Source organism: Macrotis lagotis, chromosome X (genome assembly GCF_037893015.1).
Source record: "Macrotis lagotis isolate mMagLag1 chromosome X, bilby.v1.9.chrom.fasta, whole genome shotgun sequence".
NCBI classification, from domain to species: domain Eukaryota; kingdom Metazoa; phylum Chordata; class Mammalia; order Peramelemorphia; family Peramelidae; genus Macrotis; species Macrotis lagotis.
The window spans coordinates 699,932,017-699,959,929 of NC_133666.1; the positions used below are offsets into that span (position 1 = coordinate 699,932,017).

Consider the following 27,913-nt stretch of genomic DNA (forward strand, 5'->3'; position numbering starts at 1 on the left):
TGGTCCTGCATCAGTGTCTCTCATGTCATGCAGTCAAGTCAGTGTTCTTAAAGACACTTTAGAAGTTGTACATAACTTTTTCTGACCACCATGTGAACACTTGTTCTGTGTTAATTCTCCGTAAAATTGTCTTTTTTGGCAAGTATTTTTTGGCATTCAAATAACGTGGTCAGCACCTTGGAGTTGCACTTCTCTTTGGTAGAGTTTGAATGCCTGGCAATTTAGTTTGAGAAAGGACCTCAGTGTCTTCTGGTATGTTCTCCTGCTAGGTGACCTTCAGAATCTTCCTAAGACAATTTAAGTGGAAGTGATTCAGTTTCTTGACATGGCCCTGGTAGCCTATCCAGATTTCACAAGCATATGGCAATGAGGTCAGCACAGTAGCTCAGAAGACCTTCACAATGTTAGTCAATCTAATACCTCTTCTCTCCCACATGTTCTCTCAGAGCTTTTCAAACACTGAACTAGCTCAGGCAATGCATGTGTCAATCACATTATCAATGTGTACATCCCTGGAAAGTTTACTGCCAAGGTACATGAATTTGTCCACAGCATTCAAAATTTCTTCATTTGCTATAACTAATGGTTCCACTTAAAGATGGTGTGCTGGCAGTGTTTTCTTGGTGTTGTTAGGCCAAAATTAGCACATGTGGCAGAGAATCAATTTATATTTTACTGCTCAGCTTCAAATGCTGTATTGAGTGCACAATCATCTGCAAAAAAGGAAATCATGAACCAACACTCCTCTAATTGTGGTCTTGGCTTGAAGCTTTTTTTATTAATTTTAATTTTAATTTTTTTTACACATAACTAAAAGTCTTGTTGTAATCCCCCTCCCCCCCATAAAAAAAAGCCTCACAATAAAGTGAAAGAAAGAGAAAAAATATGTGCTTCAGTCTGTGTTCTTATACCATCAACTCTGTCTCAGGTGGAACACATTCTTTAACATAAGTCCATCAGAGAAATTACTTCCATATTTTTCCCAGTTGCTGTTGCTGATTGTAATTTCCTCTGTTCATTTCTCCACACTACCATTTATTATATTTTCTCTCTTCCTTCACTCTGACCCTCTTCAAAAGTGTGCTGTGGGGCAGCTGAGTGGTACAGCAGACAGAGCACCAGCCCTGAGGCCAGGAGACCCCAAAACATCCTACCCAGAGACCCAGCACCTACCCAGCCCTGTGGTCCCAGACAGGTCACCCAATCCCACCACTTGTCATAAAGTAAAAAAGAAAATGTATTATATCTGCCTATCTTCTCCCATGATCTACCTTCTCCTCTATCACACCTACACCCCCACCTTGCTTCCTTCCCTCTGTCTCCCATTCCTTTTCTCTCCTTTTTCTTCTAGATTTCCATGCCCTATTAAGTATATATGTTGTTTCCTTTCTGAGCCATTTCCAGTGAGAATGAAGGCTCCTTCAATCCCCCCTCACCTCCCCCTGCTATGGGGCAGCCAAGCTGTGCAGCAGACAGAGCCCTGGCCCTGGGGTCAAGAGGCCCCAAGCCTACACCTCTTTGAGACACCCAGCAATCACCCAATCCCATGGTCCTGGAGAGGCCACTCAATCCCACCACCTTGAAAAAATAAAAAATAAAATGTATTATATTATTATCTTCTCCTATGATCTACCCTCTCCTGTATCACCCACATCCCCCCTCCCCTCCCTCTGTCTCCCTTCTCTCCTTTTATTCTAGATGTCTGTGCCCTATTGAGTGTGTATGATGTTTCCTCTCTGAGCCATTTCCAATGACAATGAAGGCTCCTGATGTTGGGGGCGGGGGGAAGAGGCTTGGTGGTCCCTTAGCGGGGGAAACATAATCCCCTTATAAAGGAATGTTACAGAACTCGGCCCCTCATTGTTTAAGAGTTCATGGGAGGGAGGACAGAAGGGATAAAATAATCCCCTTATAAAGGAATGTTACAGAACTCGGCCCCTCATTGTTTAAGAGTTCATGGGAGGGAGGACAGGGGGGATAAAAGTGTCTGCTGAGAGGTGGGGAGGGAGCGGGAATGTGATCACAGAAGAATAAAGACTCATGACCCACCTCAGGCGCTCTGTCTGGTTCTTCCCCCATCAAAGAGTGGGGGCCGGAGGTACCCCGAAGACTCACCACGCGTTGGACTGGTGAGTAAGAGGACGGACTAGCATTAAGAAGCCGGCGTTGTAAATAAAAACCCGGCACCTTCATTCCCCCCTCACCTTCTCCCCTTCCATACCACTGAAAAAGCTATTTCTTGACTCTTTTACGTGAAATATCTCATTCTAACTCTCTTTTCTTTTCTCCCAGTACATTACCTTTTCATCCATTGACTCCATTTTTACAATATATTATACCTTCAAATTTGGCTCCCTCCTGTGTCTAGACTATAAAATATCCTTCTAACTTCTCTAATAAATGAGAAGGTTCATATCAGTATTATATGGATTATCTTACCACGCAGGAATACACACAGTTCATCACCATTAAATCCCTCATGATTTACCCTTCTTGTCTACCCACTCTATGCTTTACCTGAGTGCTGGACTTGAAGACCAAACTTTCTGTTCAGCTCTAACTATTTCAACAGGAACATTTGAAATTCCCATTTCATTGAAAGTCCATCTTTTCCCCTGGAACAGGATGTTCAGTTTTGCTGGACAGTTGATTCTTGGTTGTATTCCAAGCTCTTTTGCCTTCCAGAATATCATTTTCCAAGCCCTAGGAACCCTTAATGTAGGTGCTGCTAAGTCCTGTGTGATCCTAACTGCAGCTCCACAATATTTGAATTATTTTGTTCTGGCTGCTTATAGTATTTTCTCTTTGACTTGGGATTTCTGGAACTTGGATATAATATTCCTGGGGGGTTATTTTTTTGGATCTCTTTTAGTAATTCAATGGATTCTCTCAAATTCTATTTTGCCTCTCTTTCTAGGATATTGGAAAATTTTCCCATAGAAATTCTTTAAAAATGAATTCAAGGCTATTTTCCTGATCATGACTTTCAGGTAGCCCAATAATTTTTAAATTGTCTCTATTGGATCTCTTCTCCAGATTTGTTGTTTTTTTAAATGAGATATTTCACATTTTCTCCTAGCTTTTCATTCTTTTGATAGTGTTATTGTGTCTTGATTCCTCACAAAGTCATTGGCTTCCTTTAGCTCCATTCTACATTTGAAGGATTAGTTTTCTTCAGAGAGCTTTCTTATCTCCTTTTCTATTGGGCCAATTCTTCTTTTTAAGGAATTCTCATTAACTCTTTGAACTGTTTTTTTCCATTTGACCTAAACAAGTTTTTAGTATGTTATTTTCTTCAGCATTTTTTGGATCTCCTTGACTAAGCTGTCGACTTAGTTTTCATATTTTTCCTGGATCTCCTTCATTTCTCTTCCCAATTTTCCCTCTACGTCTCTTGATTTTCAATTTCTTTTTGAGCTCTGTCATAGCCTGAGCTCACCTTCTATATTTCTCAGAGGATTTAGATGAAGAAGCTAGAACTTTCTCATCTTCTGAGTGTGTGTTTTAATCCTTCATGGGACCAAAGTAATTGTCTATGGTCAGGTTCCTTTTTTCTGTTTACTAATTTCTGCAACTTGTGCCTGGTTTGGGGTGCTTTCTGAGCTTTTGAGTATTATTGGGACACTCCCCCCAGGGACCTCAGTTCATTCAAGGTCTTATGAGAGGCTCTGACTGCTCTCCTGCCTGTGCTCTGGTCTGTGAATGGCAATGGGGGACCCCAGACTGCAACCAGGGTCTGAATCTGGACAAAACACAAGAGTTCTATCCCACCCTCTTACCTTCTGTAGGCTGAGCACTCCAGGACCAGCTGCTGGGTGACTTTGTATGCCTGCTTCTGTTTCCTGGGATCTGAGCTGCACTGAGGGCCATGGCTGTGCTGAGGGCTACACTGGCTCCCACTCACCCTGGCAGGGGTTTCCCTGCTGATCTTCCAAGTTGTTGAAGGATAAATTAATATCCTTCTAAGGAATAATATCATGAAGACCCATGAACTGTATGAACTGATTTGTCCTTTACATGAACCTCACCATCTGTGTTAGCTCTCGAACTCCAGGAACTAGCCATTCTTGGATCTGGCTATATGCTTAGAGCTTAACTATTTCAAAACAAGGATGTTTTGCTCCAGATAGTGATACTTCATGCTAAATTCCTGTGAATACATCCTTAATAATTCATGTCAATTAATTGAACCATATCCTGGTTCCCTGGCAGAATGCCTTCTTTGTCTAAGACCCTACAAACATCTCCAGCTAAGCTCCCCTCTTTGAAATCTTACCCATGGAAAAGACGTTTTGCCTGGGGCTTTCCCATTTGGGACTCAACAGCTGACACTTTGGGATTCCCTGGCCACTGATAATCAAGTTGGTGCTTCCCCTGAATTGGTGATGTTTTCTTTCTTTTTACAGTATATTGATAATTATATTAATCATTTTAGGTTTTATATTAGTATCGTTATTCTGTTTGTGTTGTGCATCTAAGAAAATATCTGTTCCTTGTTTCTGCATATGATTTTTGCTATTAAACATCTCTCTAAGCAAGTGTTTGGCATCTTATTTTGTGGGAACAAAATATTAAACTATTCTTAATCCTACCATTGTGCTTGGTGTTCCCCAGGTTGTCAGATCAGGAAACTGCTTCTGCTGCAGGGAGCCAAAGCTTCTGGGACCCAGGCACTCTGGGGCCCAGCAGGCTGTTCTTGGAAGGCTGGAGCCTCTTCACTCTGCTGTGATAATCCTTGTTGTGCTGCCAACCCCCTCCCATGGAACAGAGCCTTCCCACTATTTTCCAGATTACCTTGGGCTGGAGAATTGCCTCACTGGATCTTTCTGTGGGTTCTGTCTTTCAAAAATTTAGTTAAAGCCATCATTTTAAGGTTTTTGGAATATTTTTGAGAGAGCTCCTAGGAAAGGCTGTTCTCATGCTGCAATTTTGAATCAGTGCAATGACTGAACTTGATGACATGTTTGTTTTCATGTTCCATGGGGTCAATAAGAGTCAGACCATGAAAGTAAAAAATGCTTTGAGTAAATTGTAAAAATAGCAAAAATAAGGAAATTGTGGGAAGAATTTTTCAACTTTTTTGTAATAAAGGTGAAAATATGAAAAATTAATATCTTCCCTGATCGAAAAACTCCTTCCAGATTTCCTTCTTTTCCCTTTGTTCTAATTTATCACAAAACAACTAATATAAAAATATGTTAAACACAAATATACATATACACCATTCACTAGACTGTTTGAAGATAGGTTATGTAAATAAAAGATACTTTTTAGGGAAATGCATTTAGATAACCAAAACTTAAAACAAAAAGTATCTTATTTAGGTCTTTGTTTTCCTCAGTTCTAAAGTGATTGGGCTATTGATACACGTGAGGACCATTTCTTCTTTACCTCTTACTGATGGTTTAATCTCTATATTCATAAAATGATAATGAATCTGGAAAGGCCTTTCAACAGAATTCCTATTTACACAAATTTTATCAAATTCATGGGGGGGGAACCTTATGAATATAAGGATTGTGGCAAGAACTTCAATTATGACTTGAATAATTGACCTGAAATGATGTGTGAATTCACAATGGAGAAAAATCTTATGGATGTTATAAATTTGGGAAGGCCTTTAACAACAGGTCATCTATTATTTCCCCTCACAGTTTGTACAGGGGAGAAACTTTAGGAATTTATGGATGTGAATAGACCTTAGAATTCAGGTTTAAGTTGTGTTTCTGTCATAATTATCCTCCTTGGGGGGGGGTATCAATGATTATTATGCTTCTCCCTGAAAAAAAAACCCAGTTAAGAGAACTTTTCTTTTCAAAGTCAAGTCAAGCTGAGGATGACTGGAGAGGGCCCTGGATGCAGTAAGAAATACAAAGAAATGCTAAAGACCTTCCCTGTTTAAGGAGTTCATAGTGTAAAGGGGAGTGCACACACCAGAACCCTGTCCAAGAAGCTGAGGCCAGGAGACACTGGGAAGACCCAATCGAGGGAATGTCTTAAGAGTTGGAGGGACCCAGAAAGACTTCCAGTAGGAGAAAATTCACCTCTTCAGCCATTGTTACTTTTATTTATTCCATATGACTAATCTGTTGCAAATCAATGAGTTTCATCCCACACCCCTATGCATCTATCTATTTCTCCAATGGGACCTGCCTCCCAGGGCATCCTAAAGGTCCAAGCAGGGGATGGAGATTTTACTCTAAGAGATATGTTTTTCTTTCACACTTGGCTTGTTGGACTCCATGGGTCTTGGCATAAATTCCACTTAGCATTGATAAGCTGGGGATAGCTGGGTGGTGCAGTGGATAGAGCACCACCCCTGGAGTTTGGAGGATCTGAGTGCAAATCCAGCCTCAGATATTTAATAATGGCCTAGCTATGTGATCTTGGGCAAATCATTTAACCCCATTGCCTTGCAAAAAGGGGGAAAAAGAAAAAAGAACCATTGACAGGCTAGTCTGATGGTGACCTAGTGGAAAGAGGACTGTCTGGTTTGGGACTCAGGGGATCTGGGTTCAAATCCCCCTCTGCTGCCTGTGTGATCTTGGGTTTCATCACCTTACTAGTCAGAGTCTTCACAGAGAACATGAAGCATCAGAATTATGAGGTTTCTGAGGTTCCTTAGTTCCTTTAGTTTCAACAACTAAACTAATCCCTTCATTGGACTCCTTGTGTCCAGCCTCTTCACTCTCTCATCCATCTCTTATACAACTGCCAAACATATTCCTATGGGTCATATCTGACCAGGTAACTCCACTAACCCTAGAACCTCCACAGCTCCCTCTTGCTTTAGGATCATGTCCTTATCAAGGTTGAACACTTCCAAGTGTTCTCTACAGACCATTATCATTCATTGTTGAAGTCACTGACCATTCACCTCAGGTTGAACTCAATCCATTCCTAGCTGAAGATCCATCTGAAGAAGAGGTTTTAAATGTCATTAGGCTCCTTTCATGTGGCAAAGCACCTGGTGCTGATTCTATTCCAGCTGAGATCTACAAGGTGGGGGGCCTCCCACTGCTCATCCAGAAATTGACTGAAGTTTTCTGGGTTATATGGCAAAAGGAGATTATCCTTCAGGAGTTCAAAGATGCCTCCATTGTCCATCTCTATAAAGGAAAAGAGAATAAATTGTCCTGTGACAATTTATTAGTCATTGCAAGATTCTTGCCAGAATCTTTCTTAATGGGCTTGTGCCCCAGGAAGATGGTCAACTACCTGAGAAAGTGTGGTTTCAGAAAGGGCTGAAGAATGGTAGATATGATGTTTGTTGCCAAACAACTCCAGGAGAAATATCAGGAGCAGAGCAGAGGTCTATATATAAGGCCTTTGATACTGTCAGTCTTGGGAGCTTACAGAAAATTATGTCAATCTTATAAAAAATAAGAGCCAAGGATGAACACTGACAGTTTTCATATAAAGATATCAAAGTTAGCTTTCATTAAATGAAAGATACTCTAAATCACAATTTTCTTCATCATTTTCATTATCTCTTCATCTTTTCCAGCTATTCTTTGCATATATATTGGCTAGGCAGTGGGGTTAAGTGACTTGCCCAAGGCCACACAGCTAGGTAATTATTAAGTGTCTGAGGTCATATTTGAACTCAGGTCCTCCTGACTCCAGGGCAGGTGCTCTATCCACTGCACCACCTAGTTGCCCCCTTTTCCAGCTATTCTTATTGAATTTGGGTTCCATTAGCATTTTTTTCTGAGATTTTGTGGCTATTTTCATATTGCTATCTTCTTTTGAGTTTAGGTCTTGATCATCCCTGACACCAGAGTAGTTTTTATGGTCAATTTTTGTTGTTGTTATTGGCCCATTTTCCATTCCATTTCTTGACTTTAAACTTTATTTTAAAGCTGGAATTTACTCACCAGGGAGTGAGGAGATACTGTCTCAAGTTTCAGGCTTTTTTATGCTATTGTTTTCAGAGATAGTTTTAGTGGTGTGCAAGTTTTGGTGCTTATAGATTTGTCCATTTTTGAAGAAGACCAGAACATCAGGGAGGTGATGCCATGACAAGCACATGAATTGGATTTGAGTGAGAGTGGGGTGGGCAAAGTGACTAGCCTTACTTTCTCTTCCAGAGTCATTGGGACCAGTGGACAGATAGGGATTGGACAACTGGATGTGAGACCATCAGCGTTAAGTGACTTGCCCAAGGTCACACAGTTAGTAATTGTCAGAGGTTGGATTTAAACTCCGGTTCTCCTGTCATATCTATGGATAAGAGGGACATCCCATGACTAACCTAAGAGAGGTTTACAGGAAACAAAATTACATAAAGTTACCCTGTGCCACAAAATTACACAAAATTACCCTGACCTTGGAGTCAGGAGGATGGGAGTTTAAATCCAGTCTCAGACACTTGCCACTTACTAGCTGGGTGACTTGGGCAAGTCTCTTAATCCTGATGGCCTCAGATCCAAGGCCCATAGGATGGTATGATGCTGGAACTGCAATCAAGGTCCATGCTCCCTGGGGGGTCAACCCCTGGTACTCCTCTTTGCCATGGAACTGTGATGCAGAGCTGCATATGGGGCAGTAGTTGTCTATCAGTGCCAGCTGAAGCCCAACAGCAAAGGTCTGAATCTCTGACCAGTGGCTCATCTCCCTTCTATTTCTGACTGAAAGCTTCTGAAGCTGCTGCAACCACACATGGAGGCTTTTGTCACAAACTTCTCCCACCAGCCTCCCTAGTTGTCCCAGAAAGAAAGGATTCATTCTGACCTTTGGTTGGCCTGGCTGCTCCAAAATTTGATTTTAGGGATCATCTTAAAGTTGTAAAGAGAGTTTTATCTCCAGTGCACCATCTTGGCTCTGCTCCCCTTTATTATTTCTTATGGCACAGTTGTATTGTGCAAAATTCATATTCCATGACTTGCTATCCATTCTGTAATTCAGAGGAACCCATTTCCAGAATTCTTTGTCCTTATGAAAAGAAGTGATATATATATCTTCTCTTTCATATATATATATATATATATATATATATATATATATATATATATCGCCATTTATATATGTCTCCTCTTATATATATATCCTCTTTTATAAATATATCACCATTTATATATATATATACTCTTTTATATATATATTGCCTTTTATATCTATATATCTATCATTTTATATATATTGCCATTTATATATATCCTTATATATATTGCCTTTTATATATCTATCTTCTTTTAAATATTGCCATTTATATATATATATCCTCTTTTATATATAAACTTTATATATCCTCTTTTATGTATATCTTCTTTTATAAATAAATCACCATTTATATATATATATATATATATCTTCTATCAATATATCACCATTTATATCTCTCTTCTTTTATAAATATATTGCCATTTATATTGTTGAACCCAAAGAGCAAGAGGGAGACCAGAATTTGATAAGTTTGGAGATCTTTATTTCCCGGGGAACTGCCTGGGGATGAAGCGTACCCAAATCAGACAGCACCTTTGTGCTTCAAGGGATAGGGTTTTTAGAGTGTTTTTTGGGGATGTACTGAGACCAAGCAAGATACAGAAGCAAAAACAGCAGTTAGATATATTGTCTTGTCATAGTAATACAAACATATGTAAACATATGGCTCAATATGGATAGGGGGCCAGACAGTAGGAAAAGGGTCAAGGTCTTTGTGTTATGTGTGAACTTGTTTCCTGAGACAGAGGGAGTCATGTATTCATAGTCTTTCCACTAGTTTGAGGGAGTGAAATTTACTGTCTTATGGTTCCAACGGCATCTGGGGAAGGGGGAAGCAGTCCTGGGAGGAAGCAGGAATTTTACAGATACAGCAAGATAATTGGCCTAACAAGGGTGCTTTCTAAATCTTAGCCAAATTTATGGTCTGTGACCCCCCAGAGTCAAGTATTTGGGTCCTGTCAGATTATTTTCAGATCCAAAGGCCCCAGAAGGATGTCAAGGACCCCTTCTATACAGTGATTACACAAATATTGATATTGAACTTCAATATGTGTATATATATCTATATATATGTATATACATATATATATATCTCCTCTCCTATATATGTATCCTCTTTTATCGACATATATTTCCATTTACATATATATCCTTTTATATATATATTTATCTCAGCATTTGTGTACACATCCTCGGGCTCTCGGCCGCTCATGGGGTGCCCGGCCCTGGGTGGCGCTGGCCGGGTTCTGCCAGGAGTGAGTCCCGGCCGTTGGGCGGCTGGTGAGAGCTGGGCCCCTTTGTTCTGGAAGCTGCTCCCGGGCCTCTGGCCCTTTGTGGGCAGGGCGATGGCTCTCCCTCTCGGTCAGGGTGTCCTGCTCCAGCTCCGCATCAGCTGTGAAACCTCTAGCAGGCGGCTTCCTGGGAAAGGCTTTCCGCACTTTGTGGCTTCTCTTCCGACTTCCGTGGCTCAAAATGTTATTTTTGTGCCTTAAAACTGTCCCTCCGCGCCCCCGGCGGCAGTCCCTCAGTTTCCCGCCACATCACGGGTCCACTCGGGCCGCCGGCCTCAGCCTCGTCCTCGCCCGCCACGAGGCCCGGGCGCGGGCCTGGGATGGGGCGGAGCCTCCGACAAGCCCCGCCTCCGCAGGGGCGGCCCTTCGGCGGGGTGGGGAGAGGCGGAGGCTCCCCCGAGGGGAGGCCCCCCCAAGGCTTCCAGAAGGTTCCCTGACGCAGGCTCTGGTCTCCCTTGGCGAGCCTGAGGGAGGCGCAGAGGCGCCCCTCCCCCCTGGGGGCGGGGCTGAGCCCGGCGAGTCCCGGAGGGCGGGGCGGGGGCGGGGCTGGCCCGAGGCCTCGAGGGACCGTCACGTGGGGCCGACTCTGACTACCCAGCATTCCCTGGGGCGGCCCGGAGCATTCGCGCACGAGAGGCGCTCGGACCCGGGCCGGGCTGGGCCAGGACAGGCCGGGCCGGGCCAGGACAAGCTGGGACAGGCCGGGCCGGGCTGGGACAGGACGGGCCGGGCCGGGCCGGGCCGGGCCAGGCCGGGAAATGACGGGACGCTGCGGGACTCCTCGAGGCCCAGAGGAGCCGGCTGAGTGTGGGGCCGCCCGACCCGCCCCCTCTTCCTTTCTGCTTCTCTTCCCCCTTCTTCTCCCCCACTCCTTTCTCCTCGTAGTTTTCCATTCCCTCCTCTTCCCCTCACCCCCTCCCTTCTCCTCTTCTTCTCCCCTTTTTTTTCTCCCCGTAGTCTTCCATTCCCTCCCCTCCCCTTCCTTTCTTCTTCTCTTCTTCCCCCTTCCCCATTTCCTTCTCACCCCCCATCCTTGCATTCCTTCCCCTCCTATCTCCCCTTCCCTAAATCTCTTGCTTGGACTTGAATAACCTAGGGCTCCCACTCTCCCTCCTGCTTCTATTCGTTTCATGCCAACCTCCCTTTTGGGGGTTTCGTATCTCCCACCCCCAAAGGGGACCCAGACCTTTCCTCTCCAGCCCTCCCCAGCATTGTCGCCCCCATCCTTCCACAGCCGTCTGAGTGTGAACATCTACACAGTCTGGGCTTTTCAGTCTCTGACATCTCTGGTGCTTAGAATGCTGGGTGGCATACAGTCGCCACTTCGTTGCATTGACATGAGTCCTGGACAAGCTCCCCCTGGTGTCAGGGCTGGGGAAGTCTGGTAGTGGGGAGGAGGGGAAGGGGAGAGTAGGGTCAGCCCCCTCATGGCTCCCTTTTCCTTTCTAGCAGCATGCAGACCAGGGCCTTGCACAGGAAGGAGCCAAGAATGGGCCCCAGGAGGCTCCCCCCCAGTCTCCCCCAGGTAAGCAGCTTGGTCCTCCCCTGACTGTGGCCCAAGATCAGATGTAAAATCCTTCCTCTGGCATTTTGTGCTCTGTATCTGCTGAGCCCTTCCTCCCTTTCCCTCCTCTTAGCCGAGCTCCTCCTGCCTCCTGTGGTCCAGACAGACTGTCTTCTTCACACATGATCCCCTCCCCCACCTCTTCTCTCTGCCTGGAATGCTCTTCTCCCCCCTCCCCACTTTGCCCTTCTCAGAGGCTCTGGCACATTCTGTCTATATTTAGCCCAAGCCCAACCTTTTACAGAAGTCCCCCTAGGGCCCCCTCACAGCAGTTTGGGTCTGGGATCCCCAGTCAGTTCTATTTGGGGGCACATTGTCTCCCCATGTGAGCTCCTTGAGGGCAGGGGCTGTTTTTGACCTCCTTTCTTTCCACAGGGCAGACCCACAAATGCTTAAGTTCTCAACTATGACTATTCTTTTATTATGTGACTCAGAATCTAGTCCAACCTGAGGCATGTGCTAGATCTTCCTCAAGTTTTTGCTTTGAATTCTGAAACCTGAATATAGGAAGAATCTGTCCTTCTCACAGATCCATCTGGGGTATGGCCCCAGCTAAGCAAAAATTAATCTATTCTTTCAGGCATTGGTGATGTTCAAGGATGTGGTTGTGGACTTCACCTGGGAGGAGTGGGGCTCCCTGGACCCTTCCCAGAAGGAGCTGTATTGGGAGGTGATGCTGGAGAACTACAGGAACCTGGTCAGCCTGGGTGAGGAGGCTCCCATGGGGTCTTGCGGTCTGTTCCTGAAAGGTGTTTGTTTCCTTCTCTTGGGCCATGCCTAGTGTTTAGCAATGTTGCTTTGGCTTGTAAAGAAGACCAAGCATCACCATGAGACCAAGAGATGGGATGCTTGTGGACCCCTGGAGCCTTTATAAGCCTGGGAACTGATCAGCCTCCAGCTTTCTGTTCCCTCAGGCCAAGGAGGCTTCCAGAGGTCCAAGGCAAATACTTAAAATATTTTGAGTATTATACCCTGAGCTCATGGTCTTTCTTTGTCGCATTCCTGTAGATCACCCTTCAGCTGTTTTCTTACGCTCCCAGCTTTCCTCAATTGCTCCTAAGGGTCTCTGAGGCTGGGGCTATGAGTTGACTGTCCTTGTCTTTGGCTTTGCCATTCCCATCTCTAGGCCTTGCATATGCCAACGAGTTCATGACCTCTCTGCTAGCACCAGCAGAAGCCTGGGGGATCGCAGTGGATAGTGTGCTAAGAACCTGTTGGCCAAGTGAGTATCAGGCTATGGGTACGTGACATCTCCTTGCTCATTGATCATAATTGGTGAAATTCCTGAAAGGGGGCCTATTTGTAATTCTCTTGATGGCTTTTTTGATCATGAAGTCTTCTTCCAGCCATAGATCTAACAGTTAAGTTTGCTGCTCCATTGTGAGTGGAACTTTGAATTGTTTTTATCTTTTTGGAAATCTTCAGTATGGAAGCTACACATAATTTCCTCTTCTTAGACTCATTGATCACACTCTCGTGACTCTCAGGTGTGCTATTCAGATGAAGAATTTTCCTGAAAGAATACCTTGAGTTTCTTTTGCCCATATTGGAGTATAGGAGTCAGCAATTGCCCATATTTCCTTTTACTGTGTATTATTTGCATTGGCTTTTGGCATATTCACCTATTATAATATTGGGATATATGAAAGAACAACCTTAGTAACTTTAAAAATTTTTTTATTTATTTAAGGCAGTGGGATTAAGTGACTTGCCCAAGGTCACACAGCTAGGCAATTAATTAATAAGTGTCTGAGGCTGAATTTGAACTCAGGTCCTCCTGATGACTCCAGGGCAGGTGCTCTATCCACTGTGCCACTTCACTGCCCCATTTTTTTCCTTTTTTTTCAACCTTAGTAACTTCAAAGAAATTTTGGAAATCATAAGAATTGATTTCAGTTTAACTGAAGGAAATATATACATTACTTATAAAAGAATATTGAGGAAAGTGAAGTATGTAGAAAAACTTATTCATCCATGGAAAAAGGGGTATTTACACTTTTTTGTTTCTTTCAGATGATGACAGCAGACCTCAGACTAAGGAGTCAGCTCCAAAGAGGAGTATTTCTGTGGAAGACTCATCTCAGCAAATGTCCTCATGGAATGACCCCTGCATCTCCAAGATGGAGAAAGCCAGGGAGTATTATAGCAGGCTGAAAAAAGAACAGAGCAATGCAGAGAAACAGTCTAGACAAGGAAAAGAAATCCAAACAGAAAGGGCAGATGAAGTGAAAAGCTCAAAATATAGTAAACAGAGCCAAACCTCGAACCCAGCGTCAGGGCTTTTTCCACAACAGGGAGTGTCTTTAGAAATGAATCTCCATCGAAGTAATAACCAGAGAAGGAGCCTCATGGTGGCGTCTGACCAGAGACAGTGTGATCAGATCAATTCACAGAAATATTCTAAGGTTAACCAGTGTCAGAAAGCCTTCAGTTTTGATTTGGACCACATTAAAAAGCAAGAAATAAAGCAACTTAGTGAAAGTGGGAATTCATTCCTCCCAAATAGTGAACTTACTCTGACTCAGAGAACTGTACCAGAAAAAGAGTGTTCTGAATTAAACAAATGTGGGAAGACATCCTCTCTGAAGGCAGATCTTACTCAACAGACTAGAGTTCAGAGTCAAAACAAAAACAAATCTTATAACTGCAGTGAATGTGGAAAAGACTTCCATCTTAAGGTACATCTTATAAAGCACTTTGGAATTCATACTGGAGAGAAACCTTTCAAATGTAATGAATGTGGAAAGGTCTTCTGCCAGAAGACAGGCCTTATACGACATCATAGAATGCATACCGGAGAGAAACCCTTTAAATGTAATGTTTGTGGGAAAGCCTTTGCCTGGAGCGAGACGCTGACCCGACATCGGAGAGTTCACACTGGGGAGAAACCCTACAAATGCAGTGATTGTGGGAAGACCTTCCGATCCAGCTCCAACCTTTCTCAGCACCGCAGTATTCATACGGGAATAAAACCTCATCTTTGCCCTGTGTGTGGGAAAGCTTTCTCCCACAAGTCTGACCTGAGCCAACACAGTACTATTCATACAGGAGAGAAACCCTATGAATGCCCCGAATGTGGAAAGTTCTTTCGCCAGAAGTTAGCTCTTAATCAGCACATCCTCATTCACACTGGAGAGAAACCTTTTAAATGCAGTGAATGTGGGAAAGCTTTTTCCCAGAGCTCAACAAAGAATCGCCATCAGAGAACTCACACCAGAGAGAAGCCCTAGGAGTGCAATATATGTGGGAAGGCCTACTCCCAAAATTCAGGTCTCAAAATCCACAAGAGAGTCCAGGCCATAGAGAAATCTTAGGAAGGTCATTAATGTGCAGAGGCATCGCCCCAGATCAGAGGGGTGACTCAATTTGACATGATGGAGAGAAACCTCGTTGATAATTGAAGCAAAGCTCAGGTGGGCCGATCCAAATTAAAATGTAATTGGAAAGTATTTTAAAGAATAAATCCATACTAAAACATAGAAGATGTTAATGGTTATCCAAGTTAATACAGCTCCTTGTATTTGAGTGTGGCACTGTGGTGGTAAAGTTTTGATATTTTGTTCTTTTTCTTTGCTGAGGTTATCTTGTTTCATTTCATTTTTGTATGCCCAGGAGGAAGGGACTCTGGTGGGCTTGTCCCCCTATTACTATGCAGCCATAGACTTAGATAGATGGAAAGGAGGCCGCTGAATCCAGCCCCCTTAATTTGCAGGTGAGTAAACCAGCACCAGATGAATTAAATGACTTGCCTAAGGGCACACAAGGGTGGTCTTCACACCATTACCCCTAAATGGTTAAGATTTGTGGGGATTATTAAAGGCTAAACAGAGGAATTAATATTTGGTCCTAGAATATGGAACTGCTGCAGTGGGGGGCATTGGGGATGACTTGTGTAGGATTGCCCTGAGAAGGCAGAGACCTGAAGCAGGAGACCCAAGTAGGAGGAGGCTTTTCATAAAGTTCAGGTGAGAGAGCAGCAGGGTCAGCACTAGGGTGGTGGAAGGGAAAGGACCAGCAGGGATGTTTAGGGACAGAAAGGGAGAGATTTGGCCCCAGACCTGGTGAAGTCAAGGTGACATAGATGTTGACCCTGCATGTTTCCCGCTCTCAGGCTTCCTTAGGTATGCAGCATTGTCCTCCTCATGGTCTCTCGGGTCACAGAGTACAGACATTCGTTTCTCCCGTGCCCCCTGAGCATGAGTGGCCAAGCCATCATTCAATCACCAGACCATCCTGGATTGAGGCTTCTGAGCCAGGTCTGGGTCAAGCCCAAAAGAGACCAGAAAAGCAGAAGAGGAATTGTTTCAAGGGGGTGAGCAGGTGGGAGGCAGCCCGGGATGGTCCTTGGCTGCTTCCTTGAGGGCTGGGCTCTTCTTCCTCCATCAGTGAGGAGCTTTCCCTGGTCCTCCCTAGTCCCAGAGCCTCCCTTTCCATCACTCCCTCCCCATGGCATACCTTTGCTTTTCTGTGCTGACTCTCCTCTGTACATTGCTGCTTGCAGGTGGTCTCCTGCTTAGATCCCAGCAACTCCTGGAAGGCAGCATCTCAGAGCCTGGCCTTGAGCCAGTACTCAGTAGACACTTAATGAATGCTGATTCAATTCAACTTGGGGGAGGGGCCTTAAAGGCGGCATCTCCTGGGAGACTTTCTCTCCTCCTCCCCAAACATCCTTATCCAATGGACTCTTCTCAGAGCTCATTTCCTCTTTCCAGGCACAGCTTCATTACCTGCCCCCCTTCTGGTTCCCTCCCTCCTTCCTTATGTCTCCTTGGCAGGATGACCTCTGTCTGGGTGGCTGGTCCAAAGCTCAGACCTGGCCTTTGTCTCTTCCCTACAAACTCTTTCACTTGGGGGGGTGGGGGGGTCTCATCCCATGCCATAGTTTCTAGTCTTGATTTTCTACAAGAAATAAAAATGGTTAAACTGGATGTCTCATCATCCTTTCCAACTCACCATACCCCAAGATAATTCATTATTTCCATCAAACCCTATTTTGAACTTGGTCCTTCCCATAGAGGATACCCCCATCCACCAGGTCATGCCCCCTTATCATTCCCCTTGAATGCCCCCTCCTGAGATCAACTGCCAATTTGAGCCATTTCTTTTTCCTCCTGATCTATTGTCTGCACATTTCCCTTTCTCCAGTGACCAGCCTTCCCCTCAGTGTAGGCCCTGGTCACTTCACACTGGTACCAGAGCCTGCTCCTGGCTCTTTCCCCACTAGTTCTTTCTCCACTCACCTGCCAAAGTCATCTTCTTTTTAAAATTCAAACTATCTCATTTAAGCATTGTTCTTGCTCTCAATGGGATTTCCTGAGCTTCCCTCTCCAGTCTTCTTCAGTACAAGAATTGTCTAATTTTCTCCCCAGTTTTTCTGTTTGAGGTTTACCTTAAGTTATAAACTCTTCTCTTTGCCACCTATCATGAAAAGATATATCTAGGACCCTGAGATTTGATCCTAATGCAAGCATATTTTTACAGGCTTTTAAAAAAATCCTAGGAAAGCAAAAATTCAAAGACAGAGGAAAATGATATTCAGGACCCATGAACAACTAATCTAGCCTCGTATTCTGAAGGGAAATTGTCCTAATAATGACAAAGGGACAAGGTTCTTGACTCCATTCAAGGACCAAGGTGAAATTTCAAAGAGCAAGAAGATGTTGCATGCTTTAAAAAGAGAACAACCATAAGAGTGGAAGACAAAAGAATAATGCTCCTTGATTGGACCCAAAGAAAATTCTGTGAAAATTATACACATATTCCCTGAGATTAACCAGCAAAGTTACCAGGTACCAGGATTTTTGCTCTGACTAAAGGGTCCTTCCAGGGTCATATGTATCCCAGCCCTTCCTCCGCTTTCTTTCCCCAAGAGCCTGAGAAAATCACAACTCTGCAGACTGACAAGAAATATGCCCTCTGACAAAGCCTGGCTTCCTCTACCTCAGAATGAAACCTGACGTGAGGTGGAAAGCCCCTCTTACACTCTTCCCCTTCTCCCCTAAGCCCAAATATCTTGCTGCTTCAACCAGAGGCGTTTACTTCATCAGAGGTGCTCAGGTCAGGTGGGTAAGTCCAAAGTCGTCTAGCTGGCATCCCTTCCCTGCCCACCCCAGGCACAGGCTTTTCCCAGCAGAAAAAAAGAAACACATACTGAACACGAACATAGGAGGAGGCCTATCTACCTAGGCAAAATGGAAGGTGCTGGGACAATCCAGGCCAAAGCTGGCTAAGCTATTGGCTCATTGCATCACCTGGGCTCTTGGAGTCTCAGTTTCCCTATATATAAAAATGGACTAGAGTTGGAGTTCTAAATCTTTATTTTTGTGAATGTTATTTTATTTTGTTTTTTCCGGTTGCATACAAAGATAGTTTTCAACATTCATCTTTTTGTAACTTTTTGAGTTCCACATTTTTCTGCCTCCCCCCATGATGGAATAATCTGATATAGATTATACAATCATATTGAACATATTTCTTTATTAGTCATCTAACTAAAGGGGGAAAATAAGAGAAAGAAAATAAGAGGAAAAAAACTAAAACAAGTTGTAAAAACTTTGGTCTTCATTCAGACTCCATAGTTTTTTCTCTGTATGTGAATGGCATTTTTCTATCACAAGTCTTTTAGAATTGTCTTTGATTACTGAACTGCCGAGAGGAGCTAAGTCCATCATAGTTAATTATCACACAAGGTTGCTATTAATGTGTACAGTATTCTCCTGGTTCTGTTCACTTCACTCAGCATCAACTCATACCAACAATAGATTTATTTATTTTTTCCAATAACATGCAAAAGACAATTTTCAACATTCATTTTTTGGTAAGATTTTGAGTTCCACATTTTTCTACCTCTCTCCCCTCCCCTCTCCCCTTGCCCTCTAGTAATCTAATATAGATTATATATGTATATCATCTGCAAAGAGAGTTTTGACTCTTCATTGTCAATCCTAATTCTTTCCATTTCTTTTTCTTCTCTTCTTCCTACTGTTAACATTTCTAATACTATATATGTATATATACATATATATATATATGTATATATATATATATATATATGTATATATACATATATATATATATATATGATTTTTTTGCAAGGCTGTGTGATTAAGTGACTTGTCCAGGGTCACACAACTGGATTTGAACTCATATCCTCCTGAGTCCAGGGCTGATGCTCTATCCACTGCATCACCTAGCTGCCCCCAATACAATATTCATTAATAGTGGTGATAATAGGTAGTCTTGTTTCTTAGGAATGAGAGCAGCTTATCCCTATTACATAAAATGCTGATGGTTTTAGAAAGATGCTGCTAATCATTTTAAGATAAACTCCATTTATTCCTATGTTCTCTAATGTTTTTAATAAGAATGGGTGCTGTGTTTTATCAAAATCTTTTTTTAGCAATTATTGAGTGAATCTTATGATTTCTGTTAGTTTTGTTATTGATATAGTCAAATATGCTGATTGTTTTCCTATTATTGTGCCATCCCTGCATAAACCTGTTTAAGTCCTCCCTGCTCATAGTGTATTATTCTAATGATAACTTGCTGTAATCTCTTTGCTAATAATTTATTTAAATTTTTTATATATTTATTAGAGAATTTGGTGTATAATTTTTCATTCTCTGATTTGTTTCTTAGAGCAGCTAGGTGGTACAATAGTTAGAGCATTGGCCTTGGAGTCAGGAGGATAGAAGTTTGAATCTGACCTCAGACCCTTGACTCATACTAGCTTGTGACCTTGGGCAAGTCACTCTACTCTGATTGTCTCACATCCAGGGCCCTCTCCAGTGGTCCTGATTTATATCTGGTCACTGGACCCAAATGGCTCTGGAGGATACTGGATTTGAGCATTCCTCCTGTCTTCAGCACCTGTACTCTATCCATTGTGCCATCTAGCTACCCATAGTGTCATAGAAGGAATTTGATAGAACTCTTTCTTTGATATTTTTTTCCAAAAGTTTATAAAGGATTGAAATTGATTTTTCTTTAAGTGTTCGAAAAATTCACTTGTAAATTCATTTGGCCCTGGAGATTTTTTTTCTTAGGGAATTGACTGATGATTTGTTCAATTTCCTTTTCTGAAATGGGGTTATTTAAAGATTTTATTTCCTCTTCTGTTAATTTAGACAATTTATATTTTTGTAGCTATTCATCTGTATCATTAAGATTGTTAGATTTATTGGCATACAGTTGAACAAAAGATCTTCAAATGATTACTTTAGGGATAGCTGGGTGGTGCAGTGGATAGAGCACTGGCCCTGGAGTCAAGAGGACTGGAATTCAATTGCTTAGCTGTGTGACCTTGGGCAAATCACTTAACCCCATTGCTTTGCAAAAACCAAAAAAAAAGAATGTTACTTTAATTTCCTCCTCATTGGTGGTGAATTCATCCTTTTTATTTTTGAAACTGATAATTTAGTTTTTTCTTTTTTTCTAATCAGACAAAGCAAAAGTTTATCTATTTTGTGGGTTTTTTTTCACAAAACCAACTTTCATTTTTATTTTTTTCAAGAGTTTTCTTTCAATTTTATTAATCTCTCCTTTGATTTTCAGAATTTCCAATTTGGTATTTAATTGGGGATTTTTAATTTGTTCTTACACTAGATATTTTAGTCACATGCCCAATTCATTGGTTACCTCTATCTCTATTTTATTCATGTAAGCATCTAGAGATATAAATTTTCCCCAAATGACTGCTTTTGCTGTATTCCACAAGTTTTGGTATATTTTCTCATTATTGTCATTGTCTTGGATGAAATTATTGGTTCTTTTTATGGTCTCTTGTTTGACCTACTCATTCTTTAAAAATAACTTATTTTAATGTCCAGTTAAATTTAAATCTGTCTTTGCATGGCCCCTTATAACATGTAATTTTAATTGCATCATGATCTGAAAAAGGATATATTTAATATTTTTGCCTTTCTTTATTTGATTGTGAGGTATTTTAACCCTAATATATAGTCAATTTTTGTGTAGTGCCATGTGCCACTGAAAAAAGTTATATTCTTTTCTATCCTCATCATTTTCCTTCAGAGGTCTATAATATGTAACTTTTTTTAAAATTCTTAACTTCTTTCTTGTTTATTTTGTGGTTAGATTTATCTGGTTCTGAGAAAGGGAAGTTGATGTTCCCCACTAATACAGTTCTGCTGTGTGTGTCCTCTTGTAACTCATTTAACTTTTCTTCTAAGTATTCAGATGTTATACCACTTGGTATATAATGTTTAGTATTGATATTACCTCATTATCTATGGTACTTAGGAAGATGTAGTTTCCTTCATTATCCCTTTTAATTAGATCTATTTTTGCTTTTGCTTTGTCTGAGATCAGGATTGCTACCGCTACTTTTTTTTACTTCAGCTGAAGCATAATATATTTTGCTCCAACATTTTACCTTTACTCTGTGTGTATCTCTGTTTCAGACGTGTTTCTTGTAAACAAAATACTGCAAGATTCTGGTTTTTAATCTTTTTTCCTATCTACTTCTGTTTTTTGTGAGAGTTCTCCCATTCACATTCATGGTTATGATTGCTAATTCTGGATTGCTCTCTATCTATTCCTCCCCCCCCATACCCCCATTTGTATTTTTCTCTCTCATTTTATCCTGTCCCTCATTACCATTTTGTTTTATTTCTGATCACCATTTCCCTCAATCTACCTTCCCTTCTATTAGCACCCCCCTCCCTTTTCTTTCCTCTTTCCCCTCCTAATTTCCTATAGAATAAGATAAATTTCTAAACTCAAATGTATATGTTATCTCCTCTTTAAGCCAAATCTGATGCAAGATTCAAACAATTCTCACTCCCTCTGTTCTTTCCCCTCTACACCAATAGGTCCTTTGCACCTCTTCATGTGATGCTTTTTACCCTATTCTGCCTTACCCACTCCTCTTTTTCCAGTACAATGCCTTTTTTATACCTTAATTATTTTTTTATATCATCACATTAAAATCAACTTATGCCCATATCCTCTGTCTAGAAACACTCCTAATAACATACAGTTCTCAAGAGTCATAAGTATCATCTTCCTGTTTAGGGATGTAAACAGTTTAATCTTATTGTATTACTTTTTTCTTTTCTATTTTCTATTTTTATGTATCTCTTGAGTCTTGTATTTTAAGATTGAAATTTCTGTTCAGCTCTTTTCATTAGGAAACTTTGAATGTCCATCTTTTTACCTCAAAGAATATGCTCAAATTTGTAGAGTAGTTGATTCTTGGTTGTAATCCAAGTTCCTTTGCCCTTTGGAAAATCATATCCCAGGCTGTTTGACCATTTAATGTTGAAGCTGTCAAGTCCTGTGTCATCCTGATTGTGACTCTTTGGTATCTGAATTGTTTCTTTTGGGCTGCCTGTACTATTTTCTTCTTGAAATGATAATTGTGGAATTGGTTACCGTATTACTTGGTTTTTTTTCATTTTGGGATCCCTTTCAGGAGGAGATCAGTGTATTCTTTCAATGACTATTTTACCCTCTGGTTCTAGAACATCAGGGCAGATGCACTTGATGAGTTATTGAAAGATGTTGTCCAGGCTATTTTACATTTTCTTCTATGTTTTTTTTTATTTTTTTATTTTGCTTGACTGATTCTTGATGCTTCATAAAGTCATTAGAGTACAATTGCCTAAGTCTAATTTTCAAGGAATTATTTTCTTTAATTAGCTTTTGTATCTTCTTTTCTATTCTCCTTTTCTAACAAAGGAGTTCCTTTCATTTTACATTTGCCCGATTCTATTTTTAAAGAGTTGTTTTCTTTGTCCTTTTGTCCAATTATATTTTTAAAGGAATTCTTTTCTTCGGTCAGTTTTTTGTGCTACCTATTCCAAGCTGTTGACTTGTTTTTGCTTACCTCCCATTTCTTTTCCCAATTTTTCCTACTTGATTTTTGAAATCTTTATTACTTTTTGGACTTGAGACCAATTCATATTCCCCTCTGGGGCTTCACATATAGGCCTTTTTCCAATGACCTCTTCTGATACGGTCCTTTGATCTTCTTTACTGTCAAAATAGCTTTCTTTGATTATGACTTTCTTTTGTTTCCTACTTATATTTAGCCTAGTTTATGGTTTTCAAATTGAACTCTGCTCTTGGGACACAGGGGAGCCTTGTCCAAAGTGTCTTGGTCTGGGGTCAGAGGCCTGTTTACTAGATCACACTGGGGTCTCAGGTGTTAGTAGCTTCCCACTCTTGCTGGGGTTGACCAGCCTAGAAATGCCCACTGTGCTGGGGTATTGGAGCTTGCAGTTTGCTATATATGCTGGATCTGGAGACTTCTCAGTTGGCCAGATGAACAAGAACCTATGAGTCTCAGTTGGTGAGGTGGGCTGTGTGGCTGAGGGTCTTCTGCTGCCTTCCCCTCTCCCTCCTGTTCTGGGTCAGATCCCCCCATACCTGTGTGAAACATACCTTTCCTGAAGTCCTTCCAAGAAATCACAAGATGAAAAATGCTCTAATCTGTCTTTTTGTGGTTTCTGTCACTCCAGAATCTGTTTAGAGGCTTGATTAATGTTGTTTCTAGGTTTGTTTGCTTTTTTTTGGTGGGGCAATGGGGTTAAGTGACTTGACCCAGGTCACACAGGTAGTAAATATCAAATTTCTGAGGCTGGATTTGAACACAGGTCAGCCTGACTCCAGGGCCAGTACTCTATCCATTGTGCCACCTAGCTGCCCTGATTAATGTTGCTTCAGAGGGAAACTGAAGAGATCTCAGGGAAGTATCTGGCTTCTCTGCCAATTTTCTCCCACTCCTAAGCCTATTATGGGGGACCTCCCAACTTTGTCATTCCACATTCTAATGTTCCCCATAGTCTTGACATTTCCTGGTCTAAGGTCCCACCTAGCTCCGTTATTTTCTATTCTCAGGAATCTGCCAACCCTGACATGCCCTATTCTAAAGGCCCTTTCCATCTCTGATATTCTCTATCCCAAGGGCTCTCTTAGTCTGACATGCCTTTATCTAAGACCTCTCCCAGGCCTGACATTCCCTGTTATGTGTGTATAGAGTAGTCTAAAATCTTCCAGTTCTGTGATTATATGTTTGAAGAGGGATGTGTTAGGAGCAACAGAATATCCTTGGGCTTGAAGTTAGATTTCCTACTTTTTGCTCTCTGCTCTGACATTTTTGTAGCTTTGATTCTGAGTCAGTTTCTTGATCATCAGTAAAATGGGAGTAATGATCTAGTCCCTGTGTCAAAGGGTGTTCAAAGAAAAATGCTCTGAAATGTGGCCTGTCAGTATGAAGGTTGGGTCTTGAAGGATGCACTAAAAATTAGGAAGAAGAGTCAAGGGGCAAGTAAGTAGCTATGTAAAGGGTGAAGTGTGGGGACTCTGTGACTTGTATTCATAAGACACAGAAACATCTAAAATGTGGGAAACAAGATCCCCTTAAAAAACATCAAAAGAGGGGTGGCGTAGTGGCGTAGTGGATAGAGCACCAGCCCTGGAGTCAGGAGTACCTGGGTTCAAATCTGGTCTCAGACACTTAATAATTACCTAGCTGTGTGGCCTTGGGCAAGCCACTTAACCGCATTTGCCTTGCAACCCCCCCCCAAAAAAAACCCCCATCAAAAGAGGGGTGGCTAGGTGGCGCAGTGGATAGAGCACCAGCCCTGGAGTCAGGAGTACCTGAATTCAAAGATGATAAAATTGTGATAGTTGATGTTAAAGGGATTCTGAGATGATAAGCACACTAATACATTAGTGGGTGGATCTGTGAATTGTTATAATTTAAAAAAGCAATTTGGAATTATGCAAATTAAGTGAGTAATATCTCCATAGCCTTTGAGCCAGAGAATCCATTGCTGGGTTTATCTCCCAAGGATGCCATTGATAAGAAGATACCAATGTAAATTAACATTAATAGCATTTTTTGGTGGGCAAAGAATTGGAAATAAAATAGAAACCTATTGATTAGTGAATGGCAAAACAAATTGTGGTACACAAATATGATGGAATATTACTGTATTGAAAGAAATGATATGGAGTAGTTTGATGGTGCAGTGGACAGAGTGCTGGACCTGTAGTTGTGTAGATCTGGTTCAAATTCAGCCTTACTCACAAGCTGTGACACCCTGGGTAAGTTATTTAATCCTGATTTGCCTTAGTTTCTCATCTGTAAAATGGGCATACATTGGAGAAGGAAATAGCAAACCACTCCAGTATCTTTGCCAAGAAAATTTCATGGCCATCTTCATGTAATGGGAAGTCTAGCATAACTGAACAACCACCATCTCAACAACAAAGAAATGATGTGTGATGAATACAGAAAAGCATGGAAAGATCTATGTGAACTGATGCAGAGAAAAATTGGTAGAGCCAAGAAAGACAATATACACAGTAAAAATTTCAAGGTAAATGGAAAGAACAACTACCAACACAAAATCAAAAGTGAATGTAGGGGCAGCTAGGTGGAGCAGTGGATAGAGCACTGGCCCTGGAGTCAGGAGTCCCTGAATTCAAATCCAGCCTCAGACACTTAATAATTGCCTAACTGTGTGACCTTGGACAAGTCACTTAACCCCATTGCCTTAAATTTTAAAAAGTGAATATAAACAAATTTCAAAGATTAAGCATGAGTCAAATAAAGCAATATGAGAAATCCTTCCTTTGTGAAGGTGGGAAGGTCATAGATGTACATATTTTTGTATTTTCTTAATGTTTTGTTTCACTGTGCAGATTTTATTTTAGGTAAACATACATGTTTATTAATATTTCTCTTTTTTATATATTTTATTTTTTATTCTCATTTTGTACAAATGTTTATTTACATTAATAAAATATTCTTGTTTAAGAGTAAACAAAATACCCCTCCCCCTCATGAATATAGACTTGCTTGAGTGATAAAGTAAAGGGGAGAGAAAAAAAATTGCAATTAAAAAAAATAACAGTAATAATTGTAGGTATGGCCAGGTGGTGCAATGGATGAAGCACCAGCCCTGGAGCCATAAGCACCCGAGCCCACATCCAGCCTTGTAGACCCAACAATCACCCAGCCGTGTGACATGCAAGCCACCCGATCCCCACTGCCCTGCAAAAACCAAAAAGAAGAAAAAAAAAGACCCAAAATAAAATAAAATAGTAATAATAGTAGGGGTGGCTGCGTAGCGGACAGAACATTGGCCCTTGAGCCAGGAGCACCTGGGTCCAAATCCGGCCTCAGACACTCAAAGATCACCCCACTATGTGGCCCCAGGCAGGCCACCCAGCCCCATTTGCCCTGCACCCTCCCCAAATAATAATAATAAAAAATGTGCTTCAGTCTTTGTTCCAACACCAACAACTCTGTCATGGGAGGATCACATTCTTTATGGTAAGTCCATCACAAAGGTTACTTCCATATTTTTCCAACATTGCCATTGCTGACCGCAACTCCCTCCTTTCTTATTTCTCCACTACCATGCACTATATTTTCTCTCTCCTTTCACTCTTACTCTGCTGCAGGGTTGCTGAGTGGCACAGCAGACAGATCCCTGGTCCTGGGGCCAAGAAGCCCTGAGCCCCCATACCACCCCTTAGGCCCAGAATCCACCTGGCCTCATGGTCCTGGACAGGCCTTCCAATCCCAGCCCCTTGCAAGAAGTAAAAAAGAAAATGTGTTCTATCTGACCACTCTCCCCCCAAGGTCCATCCTCTCCTCCTTTATTCACATCGCCACCCCTTCCCCCTGCTCCCCCCTCCTTCTTACTCCAGATGCCTATACCCCATTGAGTAAATATGCTGTTTCCTCTCCTACGCACCTCTGATGAGAGCAAAGGTTCCCTCATTTCCCCTTGCCTCCCCCCTTCCATATCATTGCAATAACTCATTGTAATAAAAAAAATCTTATTATGTGAAATATCTTGGACTATTCCCCCTCTCCTTTTTCTTTCTCCCATTACATTTCCCTTTTTTTCTGTTGACTCTATTTTTACACCATATTTTATCTTGAAATTCAGCTTTCTCCTGTGCTTCAAGTATAAAAGCTCCCTCTACCTGCTCTGTTAACTGAGAAGGTTCATATGAATATTATCAGTATCATTTTTCTATACATGCAGTTCATCCTCATTAAGTCCCTCATATTCCCCCCTCTCCTCAAATCTCCATGCTTCACCTGAGTCCTGTATCTGAAGATCAAATCTTCTGTTCATCTCTGGCCATTCCAAAAGGAACATTTGAAATTCCCCTGGTTCATTGAAAGTCCATCTTTTTCCCTGGAAGAGGACATTCAGCCTTGCTGGGTAGTTCATTCTTGGCTGTATTCTAAGCTCTTTTGCCTTCCGGTATATTCCAAGCCCTACAAGCTTCCAATGTAGTTTCTGCTAAGTCCTGTGTGATCCTGATTGTAGCTCCACGATATTTGAGCTGTGTCCTTCTGACTGCTTGTAATATTTTCTCTTTGACTTGGGAGTTCTGGAACTTGGCTATAATATTCTTAGGGGTTGGTTTTTTGGGATCTCTTTCTCTGGGGGATCGGTGGATTCTATCCATTTCTATTTTGCCCTCTGCTTCTAGAATATCAGGGAAATTTTTCTGTAATAATTCTTTGAAAATGATGTCAAGGCTCTTTTCCTGATCATGACTTTCAGGTATTCCAATAATTTTTAAATTATCTTTCCTAAGTCTGTTTTCCATATCAGTTGTTTTTTCAATGAGATATTTCACATTCTCTTCTAATTTTTCATTTTTTTGGTTTTGAAGTATTGATTCCTGATTTCTGGTAAAATCATCAATCTCCCTGAATTCTATTCTTTGTCTGAAGGATTTGTTCTCAGAGAGTTTTCTTATCTCTTTTTCCATCTGTCCAATTTTGCTTTTTAAAACATTCTTCTCCTCAATACCTTTTTGAACTGTTTTATCCCTTTGACCTAAGCTGGTTTTTAGCATGCTATTTTCTTCAGCATTTTTTTGGATTTCCTTGACTAAGCTGCTGACTTCATTTTAATGTTTTTCCTGCATCTCTCTCATTTCTTTTCCCAGTTTTTCTTCCAACTTCCTCATTTGATTTTCAAAGTCTTTTTTGAGCTCTGTCATGGCCTGAGCCCAATTCCTGTTTTTCTTGGAGTCTTTAGATACAGGAGCTTGTGCTTCCTCATCTTCAGACTGAGTATTTTCATCCTTCTTGGGCTCATATGCAAAA

The 27,913-nt window shown here is 41.6% G+C and overlaps 1 protein-coding gene and 1 pseudogene across 1 annotated transcript; one reads left to right on the plus strand and one right to left on the minus strand.

Moving 5' to 3' along the window:
* LOC141499640 (vomeronasal type-2 receptor 26-like) overlaps window positions 1–27,913 on the minus strand; it is an 841,716-nt pseudogene that overhangs the window by 726,074 nt on the left and 87,729 nt on the right.
* On the plus strand, window positions 10,852–15,261 carry LOC141497136 (uncharacterized). The gene is made up of 5 exons (XM_074199776.1): window positions 10,852–11,040; window positions 11,688–11,760; window positions 12,380–12,506; window positions 12,926–13,021; window positions 13,813–15,261. Exons 1-5 carry the CDS (start codon window positions 10,994–10,996, stop codon window positions 15,027–15,029), a joined length of 1,560 nt encoding a protein of 519 aa, XP_074055877.1. The 5' UTR covers window positions 10,852–10,993; the 3' UTR covers window positions 15,030–15,261.

Excerpts from the sequence above, each read along its gene's own strand:
- LOC141497136 (XM_074199776.1), top strand. The coding sequence starts at position 10,994 with ATGACGGGACGCTGCGGGACTCCTCGAGGCCCAGAGGAGCCGGCTGA. Across the intron at positions 11,761-12,379 it reads TCCCCCCCAGTCTCCCCCAG|GCATTGGTGATGTTCAAGGA; the intron begins GTAAGCAGCTTG and ends CTATTCTTTCAG. Across the intron at positions 13,022-13,812 it reads GCTAAGAACCTGTTGGCCAA|ATGATGACAGCAGACCTCAG; the intron begins GTGAGTATCAGG and ends TGTTTCTTTCAG.